This window comes from Pelodiscus sinensis, chromosome 1, assembly GCF_052426305.1.
Source record: "Pelodiscus sinensis isolate ZL-2025 chromosome 1, ASM5242630v1, whole genome shotgun sequence".
In the NCBI taxonomy this organism is placed as follows: domain Eukaryota; kingdom Metazoa; phylum Chordata; order Testudines; family Trionychidae; genus Pelodiscus; species Pelodiscus sinensis.
Window position 1 is genome coordinate 289,643,861 of NC_143052.1, and position 17,869 is coordinate 289,661,729.

Below are 17,869 nucleotides of genomic sequence, written 5' to 3' on the forward strand. Positions count from 1 at the left end.
GCACACCCGGGGCCAGCGCCCCCTCCCCTCCAAGCGCCGTGCACCCGGGGCCGGCGCCCGCCCCCCCTCCAAGCGCCTGGGGCCGGCGCCCCCCCCCAAGCGCCGCGCACCCGGGGCCGGCGCACCCTCCCCTCCAAGCGCCGTGCGCCCGGGGCCGGCACCCCCCCTCCTCCAAGGGGCCGGGGCTGGCACCCCCCCCAAGCGCCGCGCGCCCGGGGCCGGCGCCCCCCCGGGGCCGGCGCTCACCATGCGCCTGGAGCCGGCTCCGGCACTGTGCATGCGCCACGTGCCCAGGGCCAGGCCAGCCCCGAGCATGTGGCGGGCGCACACGAATGCCCCCGCGGGTGCCATGGCGTCCGCGGGCACCGTGTTGGGGACCACGGATCTAGCTCCTGCCCTAGGGGCAAACTGCAGACTGAAATGGCCACTCATCGTTGGCAAGGGGGTGTGGACCTGCTGCCTTCTTCTGCCCTGGCTGCCTCCCTATAGTCCTATTACTGTCAGGCCTTGAGAGCAAGGCCTCAGCCTGGGAGTTTGCCTGGCCAGAGCTCTCCAGCTCTGCCTGCCTTTCCCCAGCACATTTCTGACTCAGGTACACCTTCAAGCAGCCAGGTGCTTCTTGCCCCACCACTGGAGCAAGAATGCACTCATCCTTTCCCGGAGCCCCTATTTTTACTATCCCAGCTGGGCCCTAATTGGCTGCTATCTGCCGCAGCTGCTTGCTCCGCAGCCCCAGCCCTCTCTCAGGGCTAGATTTAACAATTATTTCACTTGAAGTGGGGTGACCGTCCCACTACAACCATCTTATGATGTTTTTAAGGGCAAAAAATACCATTTCCAATTTCTATTCACATTTTATTTTAAGCAGGAACACTCTTGTTGACATTTGAAAAAAATACCAATAAACATAGTGAAAATTGAAAGGTGCCGTCTGTTAAGGATGGCAACAAGTTTGATATTAGTGGCAGGACAGAAGGTTTAGTGAAGGTTGGGAAGATCAATTGTTGAGTGAAATGTTGACAAACACATTTTTTTATTTCACTTTTTTATAGTTTGTGCTGGTGTCGTAGGCAACCCCATTACCTTTAAATTAGGATTTTTTTTGTGATGGTCTGGGATTAATATAAATCTCTGTGAATGCTGCAGATATTCACTGTGTGAACTTACTGTCTAATGTCTTTGGCTGAAGCAGTGAAATTGCTACTATTCATTATTCATGCTAAGAAGATTGCTGTCATTATAAGTGCAATTAGATTGCTTACTAGTGAAAAATATTTTAAATTATGCATTAATAGAAAATGGAATTATATTAAACTTCTTACACTTTCAAAGTCCATTTTTAATTAATCGGAACTGATATGATTTTTAGCTTTCTTATTTGTTTTTAGACAATTAAAAAGATATTCTTACCCAAAATAGAGTTCAAACCTGGTCACATATGGCCTGAGCAAAGTGGTGCTGATGCTGACCATCCATAACTCCCATTGGGCCCTGAGTAAATGTGATTTTCATGACAGCATTGTACATTAGCATTATTTACTAAAGGTCTGACCCAAAGCCCATTGAAGACAATTGAAAGACTTGCAAAGACTTCAGTTAGCTTTGAATCAGACCATAAGGGTGTGTTGTTCTGTCTTTCCATTATAACTCAGCTGTATGAATTCAGTTTGAAATAAAAGTTTTCATGTAAAGTCTCCATTGGGAGTAATTTAACAACATCACTTTTTTTTTTTTTTTGAAATGTATGTGGGTTCTTAGAGTCAGTGGGATTGGTAGGTTTTATAGATTGAAGGTCTCAGTTCAATACTCATACAGCATGGTGCAACCTGACAGAAGCTTTAAAAAACAAGTCAAAAAAGCTATGGAAAAATTATTTTATGTTGTGGTGATGAGTGCTGGAAGAACATTAAATATTCCATCAGCCCACCTTTTTGCTGTGAAAAATAAAAGCCGTTTTCTTCGGTTTTGCTAAATATACACAAAAAATCAGATACAAATATGATAGACAAAAAAGCAAAGTGGTAAATTTGAAGTAGATTTAATAATGCAGTGCTGTTCTCCTTGAAGCTAATATTCAATTCAGTTTTTTGCATTATGTATTGCATGATTGCATCCCTTTGTCCTTTCATTCATACTCCTCTCCTTTCTTGTGATTTTTCTTGAATGTATTCATATATAAAGGCCTTACTTGTTTAATTCTTTCTAACTTTGTTGACAGGATTCTGGAAAGCCACCTGCCCACCATCCTGTGCCAGTCCTCTTTTAGTTTTTGTTAACTCAAAGAGCGGAGACAATCAGGGAGTAAAGTTTCTTCGTCGATTCAAACAGTCGCTAAATCCAGCTCAGGTGTTTGATCTAATGAATGGAGGACCTCATTTAGGGTAATTAACTTCGACATTTTGAGCAATCCTTTTCAAAAGGAATGGAGTACAGAGTGACTCAGTTGTCCCTTGATTGTAGTACTTTTTAAAAACAATGTTTATATTTGGTTTCCTATTGACATCTGTAACAGATAAAAATAAAGTGTAAAACACTGGTCACTTGTAACTGCATTAGCAAGTCTGAGGGTGTAAAGGATTTTTTTTTAAAGATTCACTTGACATTAAACATTCATATTTTTATGGACTTTTGTCTAGCTTCAGACTGGTCTCTACAAATGCATCCTGCAGCAGTGACAGAATGGGGCTTGTGGAGTTTGCACTAATGCTCTAAAACTAGCCGTACAGATAGTGCTTTGAAGTTGTGGCTGAGGCTGGCAGTCAGACTCTGAAGCTAGGGAGGGGGCAGGATTACCACAGGTTGTGTAGACAATACCCCCTCAGGCCCTGATTTGGAAGAGCTAAGCATATGCATAAGTGCTTTCCTGAATCACAGCATTATACACAGTCGAAAGAAATTTGTGTTTTAATGCATTTTTTAACATACAGTTCAGCTATAAGTGGCAGCTCCCTATGAATATCTGTATGCAGAAACATATCTGTATGTGTAAATATTTCTGTAATCTCTTAAAATACCTTTAAAATAATATTCTAAAAAGGCTTTGAGGCAGGTATACACTACCAGTTAAATGGATTTAACTTACATTGTGAAAATGCCCCCTACCAAAGTGACACAGGTTTTGTGCTGTCCATATCCACAGTGTGTTGGCAGGAGACACTCTCTTGCAATATAGCTTCCACTTCTCAATGAGGCAGAATAATTATGCCGAGAGGAGAGAGTTTTCCAGTCAGTATAGGGCATCCTCATCAGATGTGCTACAGTGGTGCCACAGATTTGCTCTTACAATTTTGGACACAAATAGCACTTTGAAAATGCTGCAGTAAATTATGTGCTTGGTTAAGTGTATTAGCTTAACCAACCATTAGACCTAAATTCAGTTACAGTTAAGGTCACCAATGCAAATGAGCTATTATTTGAACTTTATACAGAATTTATCATATATTTGTTGGAGACAAAGCCAGGACTAAAATAACACAGGTAATGCAAGACAAGATTTAAATTAATTAGTAGAGTTTAAGGAGGGAAATTTGCACAGTGAGTGCCATACATTATTTCAATGCTTTCATAAAATATTAAATTTATATACAAATATTTGTGATCTAAGCCTATTCCACTCAGATATTGCTTTGTGATTAAATGTCTTATTCGTGATAGGTAATACCAAGTAAATATGTTTATTTTACATTTTTAAGATGGCAGATCTATGTTTGTATGATTAAAAATTTAAGAAGCCCCTCAAATAAAAAATGAATCTATTTGCATTTATATTTTCTATATCTATAACTTACTTTCCAGCATAACTTTAATTTAGATCCAGACATTTTAAAAAATCCTTTAACCAAATATTCCACTTGCCAAGGGAAATGAGAAGACACAGTTGAATTGGGCTACCCATTTTTGAGATATGAAAGTTTAACAATTGTATCTTTTTTAAAATTATGGTTTTTTTGTCAAGTTGTATCTCAAAGCATTTTGGTTTAGAAACTTCACTCAGTGCAAGTTGGGAGCTAATTCACTATACAGGCAGTCCCCGACTTATGCGGATCCGACTTATGTCGGATCCGCAGTTACGAACGGGGCTTTTCTCGCCCCGGAGGACACGGACTGCGGGACCTCGCGGTCCTGCCGCCCGTGTGCTCCTGGGCGAGAAAAGCTGCTCCGCGTCTCCCTGGTCTGCAGCTAGTGCGCCCCCCCAGCAGACCAGGCTTTTCTCGCCTGGGGTAGAGCAGCTGGGGCTGCTCGGTTGGTCCTGCAGCGCCGCTCCTCAGTGCTACTGGACCAACAGGGCAGCACCCCAGCTGCTCTTCCCCAGGTGTCCCCAAGTCAGCCGCTGATCAGTTTCAGCAGCAGCTGACTTGGGTTCTACCTGGCAGTGCCCCAGCTGCTCTGTCCTAGGCGTCCAGATTCAGCTGCTGTTGAAACTGATCAGCGGCTGATTCCAGGCAGCCCAGGGCAGAGCAACTCTGCCTCGGGCTTCCTGTAGTCAGCCGCTGGTCAGTTTCAGCAGCGGCTGAATCTGGAATCCAGTTCCGACTTACATACAAATTCAACTTAAGAACAAACCTACAGTCCCTATCTTGTACGTAACCCAGGGACTGCCAGTAGTACTGGTTCCCAAACCTGGGGTATGTGGTGTCTTGTCTATCAGGTGATACTGATAACTTCTTGATTTCAGCCACATAATTCTCTGTATGTTGTATTTCTAGAGGATTTATTTCTATTCCTGGGGTGGCAAATGTCATTTTGGCATCATCTTTGTGATTTCAAACACTGTTTGAGATGAGAAATATTGTGTCTTTGAATTTACATCTGTCTGTTATACAAGATAGATTATTTTCATTAAGAAATATCACGAGCTGTTCAAAATGCTGACATTCATGTTATGTTCTTCTTTTAGAAATATTGCTAAGATTATCCATGCACTGAAAAATAATATTCATAACAAATATACAGACCTATTTTTATCATTTAAAGAAACAGTATTTTTTAGTAATTCTTCCCTTATTTTTTCTTAGTTTTCTGTTCAGGTACTCTCTCCTCTTAGATCTGTATATCTTCATGTCTCATTCTCCTTTCCTCTTAGTTTCACCTTTCCATTTGTTCTTTGCCTCCTCTGCCCTCCTTTTCTTTACTACCTAAACAGAGTATTGTATTGTTTATCTTGGCAGAATTTGGAGAACAGAAGGAACTGGATGCATGTCTCTTCTGGCCTTAAAGTCTATGAGTAGTAACAGGATACTGTTTAAAGCTGCAATATGAAATGTAATCGCTCTGATTGCCTTATATTCCCATGATCACCATGTCATGCATCGTGATTAATTTTCCTTTGGTTTAGAAAAATCACAGTTTGACGGGGACTGGACTGCTCACCCCATCCATATTGCGGACCACACTCTACAGTCAATACTTAATCTTTACTGGTGCAAAACTGCCATTGACTGCCATGGTGCCTCAAACATCTGACTTTCAATGCCATTCTTAAAGCATGGACTTTGGGACAATATTCTCATAAACCTCATATTTAAAAAAAAAAAAAAACCTGAAAACTACACATTATATTTTAAAGTAAAAATGTTCATTAAATTAATGCATGTTATTTTCCAGAAAATGCAGTAGGTAGAACATATAATAAAATAAAAGTTTCATATGTTGTAGTAGATGGACTTATCTACATTGCTATTATCATAAAAAAAAGCAGGCACCTATGTAAACATATGTGCTTTCATTGAATATCCATTCATGGGCATGCATTCTAACCAGTTGCATTTTCCCTTCAGTTTACGGTTATTTCAGAAGTTTGACAATTTCCGGATTCTTGTATGTGGTGGAGATGGAAGCGTTGGTTGGGTTTTGTCAGAAATTGATAAACTCAGCTTGCACAAACAGGCAAGTGTGTGTACTTATTTTTTTTCCTTTGCCCACAGATAGGTAGGTAGATAGACCTGTAGACCTTACTTAAATCAACACTGCCATTGAAGTCACTAGGAAATTTGAACTAAATAAGGACCATATGATTAAACCTACAGGTTTTAATTAGTAATCAGCTATATAATTAACATTTGATTCTTGAAAGGGTAAATATTTATGTTGGTTCATGCTTCCATTTCTTTTACATGGAAATAAAAGATTTGATTTTTTTTGCTGTATTTCAGTGTCAGCTGGGAGTGCTTCCCCTTGGTACTGGAAATGATCTTGCCCGAGTCCTTGGATGGGGAGGGTCATGTGATGATGACACACAACTTCCTCAAATTTTGGAAAAGCTAGAACGAGCCAGCACTAAAATGCTGGACAGGTAAAAAAAAATGTGTATGTATGTATTTGTGACAGATTTTAGAAGTACCTGTGGAGGTTTCTAATGGCCTAAAAGTTTTTCTCAAAGGCTTCTTTTATTGTCGTTTTTGTTGTTTAAACAGCTTAAAAGGTAGCACATTAACAAAACCCATCACCAGTCAAGTTCATTTTCTCAGTTTTGTGAAGACTAGTCTCCCTCCTTGTTTTGCATGAGAGCTGTATTCATCCATGTAGCAAAGGAAGATCTTTGAGTTTCAAAAACAAATTGGCTGTGTTGATAATCCAATGAAGACATCATACTGTGTTGTTTATTGGTGTGTGTATGTGCATATTATACAATAATTATATACTACCCCATCCCCCTGTCTCAAAATCAAGTTCTCTTTTAATGTGAACTCGGCATTTGATCATTTCAAAAAAGGCTTCAGAGGTAATCCTTGCAATTACAGACCAAGAAGCCTATATCAATACCGGGTAAATTGGTTGGGGAAACCTAGCAATCCACAGAATGATTAGGCACACAGATAAACATGATATGTTGGGAGAGAGTCATCAAGGCTTCTATAAAAAGAAATCACGTCTCACCAGTCTCTTAGAATTCTGTAAGTAGGGGTTGTGGTCAACAAAAATTTGGATCAGTGTGATCTAGTGGATATAATGAATTAATACTTTCAGAGAGCCTTTGACAAGGCTCTCACTACAGATTGTTAAGCAAAATTAGGAGTCAGGATAAAAGAGGTCTTCTCAAGGATCAGTAACTGGTTAAAAGAAAAGGAAAAACTATGTAGCACTTTAAAGACTAACAAGATGGTTTAATAGGTGATGAGCTTTCGTGGGCCAGACCCACTTCCTCAGATCATATTCTGGAAGAGAATTGGCATGACCATATATATCAAAGGAATAGAATGAAAAAAATGAACACATTATTTAACTGTCAGTTTAATAAAGTTCCTCTGAACTGTCATTCATGTTAAAATTCGACACTTATCACCAAGGACTTAACAAGACTTTGAACTTTCTCACCCATTACCAAGACAGTTTCCCCAATTATCACCTGTAATACCATTAACTCACAAACATCCCACTCTCCCTACCTTTAATATCAGCAATTCACAGACACTTACCTTCCTTCCTCCCCCTTCCCACCCCCCCGCATCCCCCTTCTGTTCTGCATTGTGATTTGTCCTTTTCATATTTGTTCATTTTTTTTAATTGTATCCTTTGGTATATATGGTTGTGACTACTTTCTTCCACTATTTGATCTGAGGAAGTGGGTCTGGCCCACGAAAGCTCATCATCTAATAAACCATCTTGTTAGTCTTTAAAGTGCTACATTGTCCTGCATTTTGCTTCAACTACCCCAGACTAACACGGCTACATTTCTATCACTATTTAATAAAGTGTTCACTTTTTTCAATGTATTTCTTTGGTATATATAGTCATGCCAATTCTCTTCCAGAATATGATCTGAGGAAGTGGGTCTGGCCCACGAAAGCTCATCACTTATTAAACCATCTTGTTACTTGTTAAAGTGCTACATAATTTTTCCTTTTGTTTTACCAAGATCAGACTAACTCGGCTCTCTATTACTGGTTAAAAGAAAATAAAGATAAAGAAAAGTGGTCAGTTTCCTTGCAGAGAGAGTTAAATAGCAGATTTCCCCAAAGATTTATCCTGGGACTAGAGCTGCTCAACATATATTGGTAAATGATGTGGGAAAAGGGGTAAGCATTGAAGTTGCAAAGTTTTCAGGCTATACAAAATTACTTAAGACTCTGGGCTAGGTGGACTGTTGGTCTGACCCAGTATGGCATTTTTATATTCTTACTTTAGAAAGGAAGATATGTATCATTATTCTGCTTTTATGATGTGGATACTATAGGGTGAACTGATACTATACTGTGAACTGACTTTCCCAAGGTTACCTGGTAGGTCAGCAGTAGAATTTGGGAGTACTACCAAGGTGTCATGTCTTTCACTTCAGTGTCATATTCAGTGCACCTCACTACAGTAAAACTCCAATTGTCCGGCATCCAGTGGTCCGACACTCCTGACAGTCTGGCACCAACTGGAACCCAGAAGTGCTCCGGCCAACCGGACAGTTGGAGCTGCTCTGCCCCTGGCTTCCTCACCTGAGCGGTGCTGCGGGACAAACCCGGCAGCACTTCAGCTACTCTGCCCCCAGCTTCCCCAAGTCCGCCACTGCTGAAACTGACCAGTGGCTGACTTGGGGAAGCCGGGGGCAGAGCAGCTGGGGTGCTGCCAGGTTGATCCCGTGGCGCTGACCCTCACCTGAGCGGCGCAGTTCCCCGCCGACCCCCTCCGACCTCTCATGCCCCCCCTTCCGGTACTCCGGCATATCTGATAATCCAGCACCCCCTGGGGGTATGTCTACACTACCCTCCTAATTCGAAATAGGAGGGTAATGTAGGCATACCGCAATTGCAAATGAAGCCCGGGATTTGAATTTCCCGGGCTTCATTTGCATAAAGCCGGCCGGCGCCATTTTTAAATGGCGGCAGTTCGAGCCCCGTGCCGCGCGGCTACACGCGGCATGGAGTAGCTAGTTCGGATTAGGCTTCCTAATCCGAACTAGCTGTACTCCTCATTCCACGAAGCCTAATCCAAACTAGCTACTCCGTGCCGCGTGTAGCCGCGCGGCACGGGGTTCGAACTGCCGGCATTTAAAAATGGCGCCGGCCGGCTTTATGCAAATGAAGCCCGGGAAATTCAAATCCCGGGCTTCATTTGCAATTGCGGTATGCCTACATTACCCTCCTATTTCGAATTAAGAGGGTAGTGTAGACATACCCTGGGTCCTAAAGGTGCCGGATTATCGGAAGTTTACTGTACCTGCTATAAGTAGCTGTTGTATAATAAAAGTTGATGAGACTTTTATACAGGAAGTAATTTGGATATCATAGGCAAAGACAAGACATGTTCAACAACTAAACAGCGAAAGGTGAGATGACAACAAATTCTCGAAACTCAGTGACTTAACATCAAGAAATGCTGATATTTCACAACTCCCACTTACTTTCTAATTATAAGAGTTTTTATTGTTCATCCTACTCAGGGTGAAAACCCCAGGAAAGACCCCATATGTATGTGATTATTTTTATTTTGTCACTAAATTTTTATTCTGTTGACAAGCCGAAGTGTCTGTTGTGTGGATGTTCTTAGAATAATCTGATAATTTGGAAAATTTTAAAAGCTGGTACTTTTATTTCTTTCAGATGGAGTATAATGTCATATGAACTAAAATTACCATCAAAGCCTTCTCTTCTTCCAGTTACTCCAGAAGAGGAATCTGAGGAATGTCAGGTAAGGCTTTATTTTGCATACACCTAGCTGTTTGAGTGACAACATGAAAAAGATAATGAAAATAGTTAAGAGAAAAAGTGCTACAGGAATAAGAAGTCATTAAATCAGATCTAGTTCATGTCATAAACATATCATAAGGTTTTCAGTCCTTGATTAAAATATTTCATTTTTTTTCTAAAAAAGGAGCGAGGAGAGTAGGTGATCCTCATCCTCATCAGAGCAATCAGAAAGAATTCACACCACCGATGAAATAATTTTCTTGTAAAAGTAAAACATTTACTAGTATATCTTGAATTTAGGAAAAAATGAACTGTGAGGGTTTTTTTTGGAAGGAATCTGCTTTCTTGAGAAGAATAAAGGCATCTTGTACCTGATGAAAGTGCCTTACAGGACTGCATGATTTCCTTTCCCCTTTTTGTCCATTCAGAAATCAGCAAATAATTGCTGGACTGGTAGACTATCATAATACAGCTTTCAGACTAGATGCCTACCTCATTCCCATTGTAGCATCACTCTGGGGGTGGGATGAAGTGTTGTGATTAAATTCACGTGGTATAAGATGTTGTAATGGCTGGAAATGGCAAAATGTCACCCTCCTGCAAGATTTCATGCAGCTATCAATCCTAACTTGAGAATACTCGAGAAGCAGAAATTAATTAGTAGGTTCCTGATTAAGAATTCAATCATTAGCAAATCTGTTTGGATAGTTCAGAGTCAGTAAACTCTGGGAGTTCACTAAATAACTGAGATTCAGAGAGCTTCGGGTCCCAACTCTACTGTCCTTTGCAGTGGCATTAGAACATTTTTACAGTGTGGGTGGTGAAAGCCAGTGGTCCCCAAACTTTTTATGTCATCCCTCCAGATCTGGGGCTAGGCATGAGGTTATGGCTCCAGGAGGGGGGCAAAGACAGGGATACGGGGGCCAAGGGTGTGGCCACAGCTGGAGGCAGGAGCAGAGTCCTGAATGTGAGTCCAGCAGCAGAAAAATGCTGGTTTTGAGCCAGAGGGAGTTGGGGGACCCTAGGTGTGGGACCAGGAGTAGAGCTCTGGCCACCAGGTGGGGGTGCTGCCTCCTCCCCCCAACACCCTTATTTTCTACATCTATGATCTTTTGCCATGCAGCTCTATCCCCAGTGGATAGATTGTGTACTTTTCTACCATTTTGTAGAACTATCCATGCTTTCAAATATGTCTTCCACTTCTACAGTTAGAAAATATAATGCATATTCCAGTTAAATATTGCTATGAAATTGTTCAAGTTAGTACCAATTAAAGCTAAAGAAACGATGTACAATACTTATAACCATAATATTTAGAAAATAAGTACCATAGGCCATTTTCCTAATTGTAATTATTCGGAATGATAAACAATCATTTTCTTTTGGGAATCTTGAACTCACCCCTCCCCCACATATTAATATATTCTGCATAGTTTAGTTTGGTTTTAACTGAAATTAAAGTATTTGAAAGACTAGAGACTAATTGACTAATCTTACTTTGTGTTATAACAATTTAAAATGGTAAATATCTACACACTTTCATTTTCATCATAATCATTTCACTTGGGCCACACTGGGACCTCAGACATCAGTGTTTGTTCTCTGATGCAACATTTTATTTATTTTTCCTTTAATATCTTTAATGCTTTAATATCAGAGCTCTGGAGCTAAGGTGAATGGTTAAAACAATGGAATAAATTATATTTCTACTTATTCTGTGTCACAAATAGAAACTCAGATAACTAATGGATTTTTAGATGTCTTCAATAGAAGCATAAAGTACCTTGTTTAAATCTCACAAGCACAAAATCATTGTGAAGCAGGATTTAGTTTTTAAATTATGGGTTAAATATGGAGTAGGTGATAATTTTTGATGGGGGAGCCACTCCAGGATTTTGGTAAGTGGTCAAGAACCATGCTTTTCCATGATTTATTTCCAACCCATTGTTTTTGATGCAGGATATCTTTCACTTTTTTTTCTCAGAAAGAACATTCTGTTTTAGATCTAAAATCTCTTCAGACCATCATCTGGGAAAATATGATGGTATTGTTGGCTTTGGAGGATGATAACTTCAAGGAAACCTTTAATTGGATTTTAGCACAGAAATAACTATCACTCATTCTTTATCCAGAAAAGAGAGAATTCTAATTCAATGTTTCATAGTCACTGTGATTTTGAATATTTAAGTGTAGTGAAGGGAGGTCTCTGACCTTCCTACACTAAGTGTAGATCTCATATGTTGGAAGTAATCCCATTTATCTGGGAAGATAATTACCGCTTTGTGTTAAATACTAACACAGGTGGAATATGAAGATTCATTTTTGCTGCATTTTCAGATATCTGCTTATGAGGATTCAGTTGCTGCTCATCTCACAAAAATCCTTAATTCTGATCAGCACTCAGTTGTCATATCATCTGCCAAGTGAGTTGATGATTTTGATGTATAATGTGTAGGATAACCGCTGCGTTCCATCTTCATATTATAACCCTTCCAATAAGCTCAAATTTCTTCTGACTTTTCATCAGTTGGTTTGACCTAACAGTATCCTGATTTATATGTTACAATGTACAGTTGGTTTATTTGTATAGTTATGTTGTATTATATGTGTTAATGTAATTAAAACAAGCCAATCACACAAAAATCTTAAAGCTCATGTAATGCAAAAAAATCATTCAGTTAATTAAGACATTAGTATATTAAGTTAAAACATAAGCCATATTTTTACTTTTGCATAAAGGAGATCCAGTTTACTTACAGTTTGTTTGTTGTTCATATTCAGTCTGTTAGAAGCACTCATATATCTAATGTGGAAATAGAAGTCTGCAGCTGTATGGCAGAATTCTATATAAAATAATTAAATATTGGCTCAAGCTACTGAATTTTTATCCCAAATTTGAACACCTCTCTATGTGCGGGCTCATTTCTCCAGAAATCATGGCTCCTATATGAAATCACAATATTCCATTTTACTTTACTGAGGAAAAGGGGGCCTTGCCAGTTGACTGACAGAGTCAAGACTGCATGCAACTGTCATTACAGATTACAATGCAGTTTATATCAGCACAGTCTACGTACTACACCTTTAAAATGTGTGTGCACCAGATAATCAGAATTCTGGATTTTAATTATTGACTCCCTTTTTAAGATCCACCATTTAATCACTGAGAATTGAAAAGTGATAGAAATGTAGCCGTGTTAGTCTGGGGTAGTTGAAGCAAAATGCAGGACAATGTAGCACTTTAAAGACTAACAAGATGGTTTATTAGATGATGAGCTTTCGTGGGCCAGACCCACTTCCTCAGATCTGAGGAAGTGGGTCTGGCCCACGAAAGCTCATCAAATAAACCATCTTGTTAGTCTTTAAAGTGCTACATTGTCCTGCATTTTGCTGAGAATTGAAATTACACACAATTAATATTAAGTATTTATTCAAGCCCCAACACATAAATTTGCTCTGGATCTTCAGAACAGGCAAATTCTGCTCTCAAATATAGTAATGAAAGCTCACGGACATCATTATCATTTGGACAGGTATATCTCAGGGCAGAATATGGCTCAATGGCCTTGATCCTGCATTGAGAACTCTATAAATGGACCCTGTGAGGAGGTGGGCTAGTCTCAGAAGCCCACTGCTTGGAGGCCTCAAGGTCCAGCCATACTCTATCCGAGGCAGAATCTGAAAAGAAGTCCTCCAAGTGGCCTACATTTTTGCAGGGAAGCCAAAAATGAGAGAGGCTGCAGGATGTAGATAATGTAAAGCCCAATAGGGAATTAAAAGAGGAGCTACAGAACATAGCAGCAGTCAGTTGCTGCTTGGAACTGGAGAAGAGAGAAGTGTGCTTCTTGCTGTATAAAGGAGCATCAGTACCATGGACATCTCAGTATGGGCAAGGACTGAGGGAGCACCAGAAGAGTTTGTGGCTGGTTGCTGGGACTGAGTAAGAGCAGAGTGCAGGGCTGGCTCACAAGAAGGTGGTATCTCCAGAAAGGAAGCGCTGGAGATATAACCCCATAGTTGGGTCAACACTACTTAAAATCTGAGCCCAAGTAGGGTTAGAGATGCATGAGCTGAGGGATACTGAGACCAGGCTCCTTGTGGGCAGTATAACCTGGAAGTGGTCTGTTCCGATTCACATACAGTTGGAGGGCTGAAAAACCATCTGGGAACCACTGTCAGGGGTCATCAGAACTGAAAGACACACCCAACCAGAAGGGCACACTTTTGAGAGGTGGGAACTGCCCCAGTGCAGACCAGGGGACCCACATAGACTCTCACTGAAGGCTGCATGAATGTAAGAGTCTGCCCACATGGATTTGCAGGTTGGGGCTAAGTCCATAGAGGGAACAACTCTGCTGGTATGGTTGGTGATACTGTTAACAAAAGGTATTCAAACAAGACAACAAATTAAAATGGCCCCATTAATGGCATCTCAGTTAGAAACAGAAGAGTAAACAGAAGAAAGGAATAGGGTACCAATGTGCACCAAAGGGCACTGGAGACTTACAAAGAAAAAATATATAACTACTTAAAAAAGTTATTTTATGGTGTTCTCTTTGCAACCAGAATGGTCTACAATTGTGCCCTGGAGAGAAATGGCTATAATTGTATTGGAATGTCTACTTAAACATGTGAAGTGTATGATTTTAAACCTCTTGCTATAACTTTTCTTAATGTCCTCAAGCAAAAGAAGCATGGGAGTTTGGTGGAATTTTAGTAAGAAAACCAAAGATATGTTAGCAATTAAAACAAAATACATCCAATAATTAATATTAAAAGATCCAGCCAGTTTATTTATTTATTTATTTATTTTACTCCTCTTTTTTATCCAAAGGGTACTATGTGAAACTGTAAAAGACTTTGTAGCCAAAATAGGGAAGACCTATGAAAAAACAATGGAAAATGCAGAAGAAGCTGATGTCATGGCCATTAAAGTAAGAACTTTTTTTTACATATTTCAGCTACAATTAGGTTTTTAAAATACGATGAAAATTAAATTAATTCAGGATACTTGGTATTTTAATTCAAAAGTAATTCAGGATAGGGATGTAAGCAAATGGTCAACTACCTGATAAGTCCAGGCTACCCGTAGTCAAGTCGACTACTCAACTACTTGCATTTCACTATACCCCACTTTGCTGCCTCTCTATCAGAGGCAGCAAGGTGGGGGGGCAGGAGCTGGTGATAGGAGGAGCTGGCTTAAAAGCTGGTTCCCCCCAGCACCCTCTCCATGGTGCCACCTGCTCCCTTGCTCCCTAAATTGTATTGACTGCATGATTAGACAGTTACCTGCCTCTTAACATCCTTAGTTCAAGAGACCTGACACTGTTCTCAGTGAGGTCAGAGGCTATAAGTTGTTTTTCTTTCCAATAAAGGGACCAACTTTACATTATAAAACTTCTGATTAAATTTACCAAAGATGCCTTATATTCTTTTCCATTCCACAAAATAAAAAACAAGACTCATAGACTGTAAGGTCAGAAGGGACCTACATGATCATATAGTCTTACTTCTTGCACATTGCAAGCCACAGAACCTCACCCTCTCATACCTAAAATATATCCCTAACCTTCTGGCTGAGTTAGTGAAATCCTTCTGGCTGAGTTAATTTAAAGACTCCAGGTTACAGAGAGTCCACCATTTACACTATTTTAAACCTGCACGGAACCTTTGCTCCATACTGCAGTTTCTCTGTCAGTCTGACCTATGAGAAAAATCTCTTCCCCAGCCCAAATATAGTGATAATTTTGACTCTGAGCTCTTGGGCAATACTCACCAGCCAGACACCTGGGAAAGAATTCTCTTTAGTGACTCACAGCCCTCCTTATCTAGTTTTCCATCATCAGCCATTGGAGATATTTGCTGTTAGCTGTTGCAGATTGGCTACGTGCCATTGTAGGCAATCTCATTTTACCATTCTCTCCATAAACGTATCAAGTTCAGTCTAGAAGCCAGTTTGATTTTGGGCTCCTGCTGCTCCCTTGGAAGGTTGTTCTAGAACTTCACTCCTCTCAGGGCTAAAATCCTTCACCTAATTTCAAGCCTAAACTTGCTGATGTCTAGTTAATAGCCATTTGTTCTTACATCCACATAGGCACTTAACTTAAATAACTCCTCTCCCTCCCTGGTATTTAACATAGCAATCGTATCTCATCTGTCTTCTTTTGGGTAAGCTAAATAATAGAGACTTGATATTATTGAAAAACATATCAATTGAAACAGTATTTATTTACTTTTCAGTTAATAATCAGTATGTATTCTAGGCATATATTGGGGGGAGCAGGTAAAATGCATGGTTACAACCACAGGCATTCACAGAAATATACTGTTGTAAGAATTTGACTTTTCTGTAAAAGGGATACAATTAACTGCAGTAAAGCAATGGGACTGCAAAGAGAAAATAAATGGATGAGGGGGAACAGTAGTACATATAGTGGGCCAGGCTGAGATCACAGACCCTTGATCTAGACTGGGTTAGAAAGAAAAAATTACTTAAGCAAAAAGTACTTATTCTGTTGACCTTGTGATTGTACAGTTATGTCTTTGTGTTTCAGTCCCTGATGTTGTTTCTTCACCATACGCTTAAGCAAAATAGAAAGCTATTAAAATAGTGTTTAGTGAAGAATTAAAAAAAAAAAAAATCCTGCACCAAACAAGTTACTAACCTGGCATAGACTTTTAGGTTCTCACACTACAATCTGATAGTTAACTTTTGAACTGACACTCACTTAAGTGATTTTTTTTCTTTTTGTTTGTATGTGTAACTTTGTTAGTGTTCAGAATTAAATGAGAAGCTAGACCTATTGCTCCAGGCTCTTCACACCGAAGCCCAAGCTACACCCATTCTACCACGGATCACTCCCCCAATTGTAGAGGAAGAAGTTGAGGAGTTTTCAAGTGAAGAATCTTTGTCTGAAAACAAGGAACAGTTAACAGAGAGCATTGCAAAGTCTTCCACTCCAAAAATCTTCAAACCAAGAGAACAGTTAATGCTGCGGGCAAACAGTTTAAAGAAGGCAGTGAGGCAAATCATTGAACAAGCAGAAAAAGGTGCACATCAGGAAGAGTTTGCTTGTTAACCACAGAATGTCACTGTTTCTGCTAGAATAAAGTTCCATTATTAAAACTTGATTCCCATATGCTTACGTAAATTCAGTATATGGTTGTTATAAGCCATTTGCCACATGTTAGAATACCACCTTTCATATATATCTAGAGAGAGGCAGTATATATATCTGTTTGTCTGTATCTTTATACCATATTCATTTCTGTGCCACCTGATGGACAAGATGGAGTCCTTATAATTCCATTTGTCTGCTGTCAAAGGGAGTGGCTATTGAAGATCTACTCAACAATGTATGAAATCCCTACCAAGTACTACTTTCTTTGCTCCTTTTGTCATGTTGATCTGGATTCCTGAGAAGATTACAAGTGCATATGCTTGGGTGCTGGGCTTGTTTTTTTTAAGTTTGCAGAAAAAAATGGCATTCTTATTTTTCTTAATCTTGCACTAAAACTACTTTTTAAATTTCCAGTTACTGAAATTATTTTCTTATTGAAAAGTATTGTGGTGTAATTTAGCTTGCAGGATTATTTTTCTTAAAAAATGAAGAAATTCAATGCCAAAATTGGTTCAAAGTAGCCGTAAGATGGTATAAATGATCACCAGAACTCAGGGACCCTTTTCCAGGTTCTACATCTGTGCAGTTTCCACAGGTTTCAGTGGGACTGGCTTGCATGCAGCAGCCAAAAAATCAAGGTCTTGACAGCTAATTTTTAATTTCAAAAGTTGTGTTAATTTACCTGTGTTGCATATGGGGTTTTTTGCTCCTATTTTTTCTGATTAAATGTGTGGCTTCATATGTTGTATATCACTATATGTTTACTACAAAAGGGACAGGATGTCACACTGTCCAAGTGTTATCTTCAGGTTCATAGCATAGGTAGGCTACATCATTGAAATGTAATTCAGAGTTTCTCAAGTAAAAGAGAAAACTCCTGTTTTTAAAAGTAGTTAGATTTACAAAAATGTACTTGTAGCTATGTACATATTTTGCACTGTCTCACAATTTACTGTGAGTATTTGTGAATGCAGGTGACCAGTTGTACACTGTACCTGATTGCGTGCACAAATTGGATTTTGAAAATTAGATAAAAATATTCTCAGACAATACAGTGATATTAGGAAATTTGACTCAACTAAATAGCATATAACTGAACAAGATGAGATTTTTGATGCAATATGTTTTACTTAC

At 39.6% G+C, this 17,869-nt stretch overlaps 1 protein-coding gene across 4 annotated transcripts in view; it reads left to right on the forward strand.

The window, feature by feature from the left end:
- DGKH (diacylglycerol kinase eta) overlaps positions 1 to 17,869 on the forward strand; it is a 267,641-nt gene that overhangs the window by 177,446 nt on the left and 72,326 nt on the right. For all 4 annotated transcript variants that reach the window (XM_075918953.2, XM_075918954.2, XM_075918955.2 and 1 more), the window contains 7 exons: positions 2,219 to 2,381; positions 5,778 to 5,886; positions 6,153 to 6,292; positions 9,528 to 9,615; positions 11,952 to 12,037; positions 14,449 to 14,548; positions 16,388 to 16,664. In XM_075918953.2, the coding sequence (XP_075775068.1) occupies positions 2,219 to 2,381; positions 5,778 to 5,886; positions 6,153 to 6,292; positions 9,528 to 9,615; positions 11,952 to 12,037; positions 14,449 to 14,548; positions 16,388 to 16,664 (963 nt within the window). The remainder of the gene's footprint in view (positions 1 to 2,218; positions 2,382 to 5,777; positions 5,887 to 6,152; positions 6,293 to 9,527; positions 9,616 to 11,951; positions 12,038 to 14,448; positions 14,549 to 16,387; positions 16,665 to 17,869) is intronic.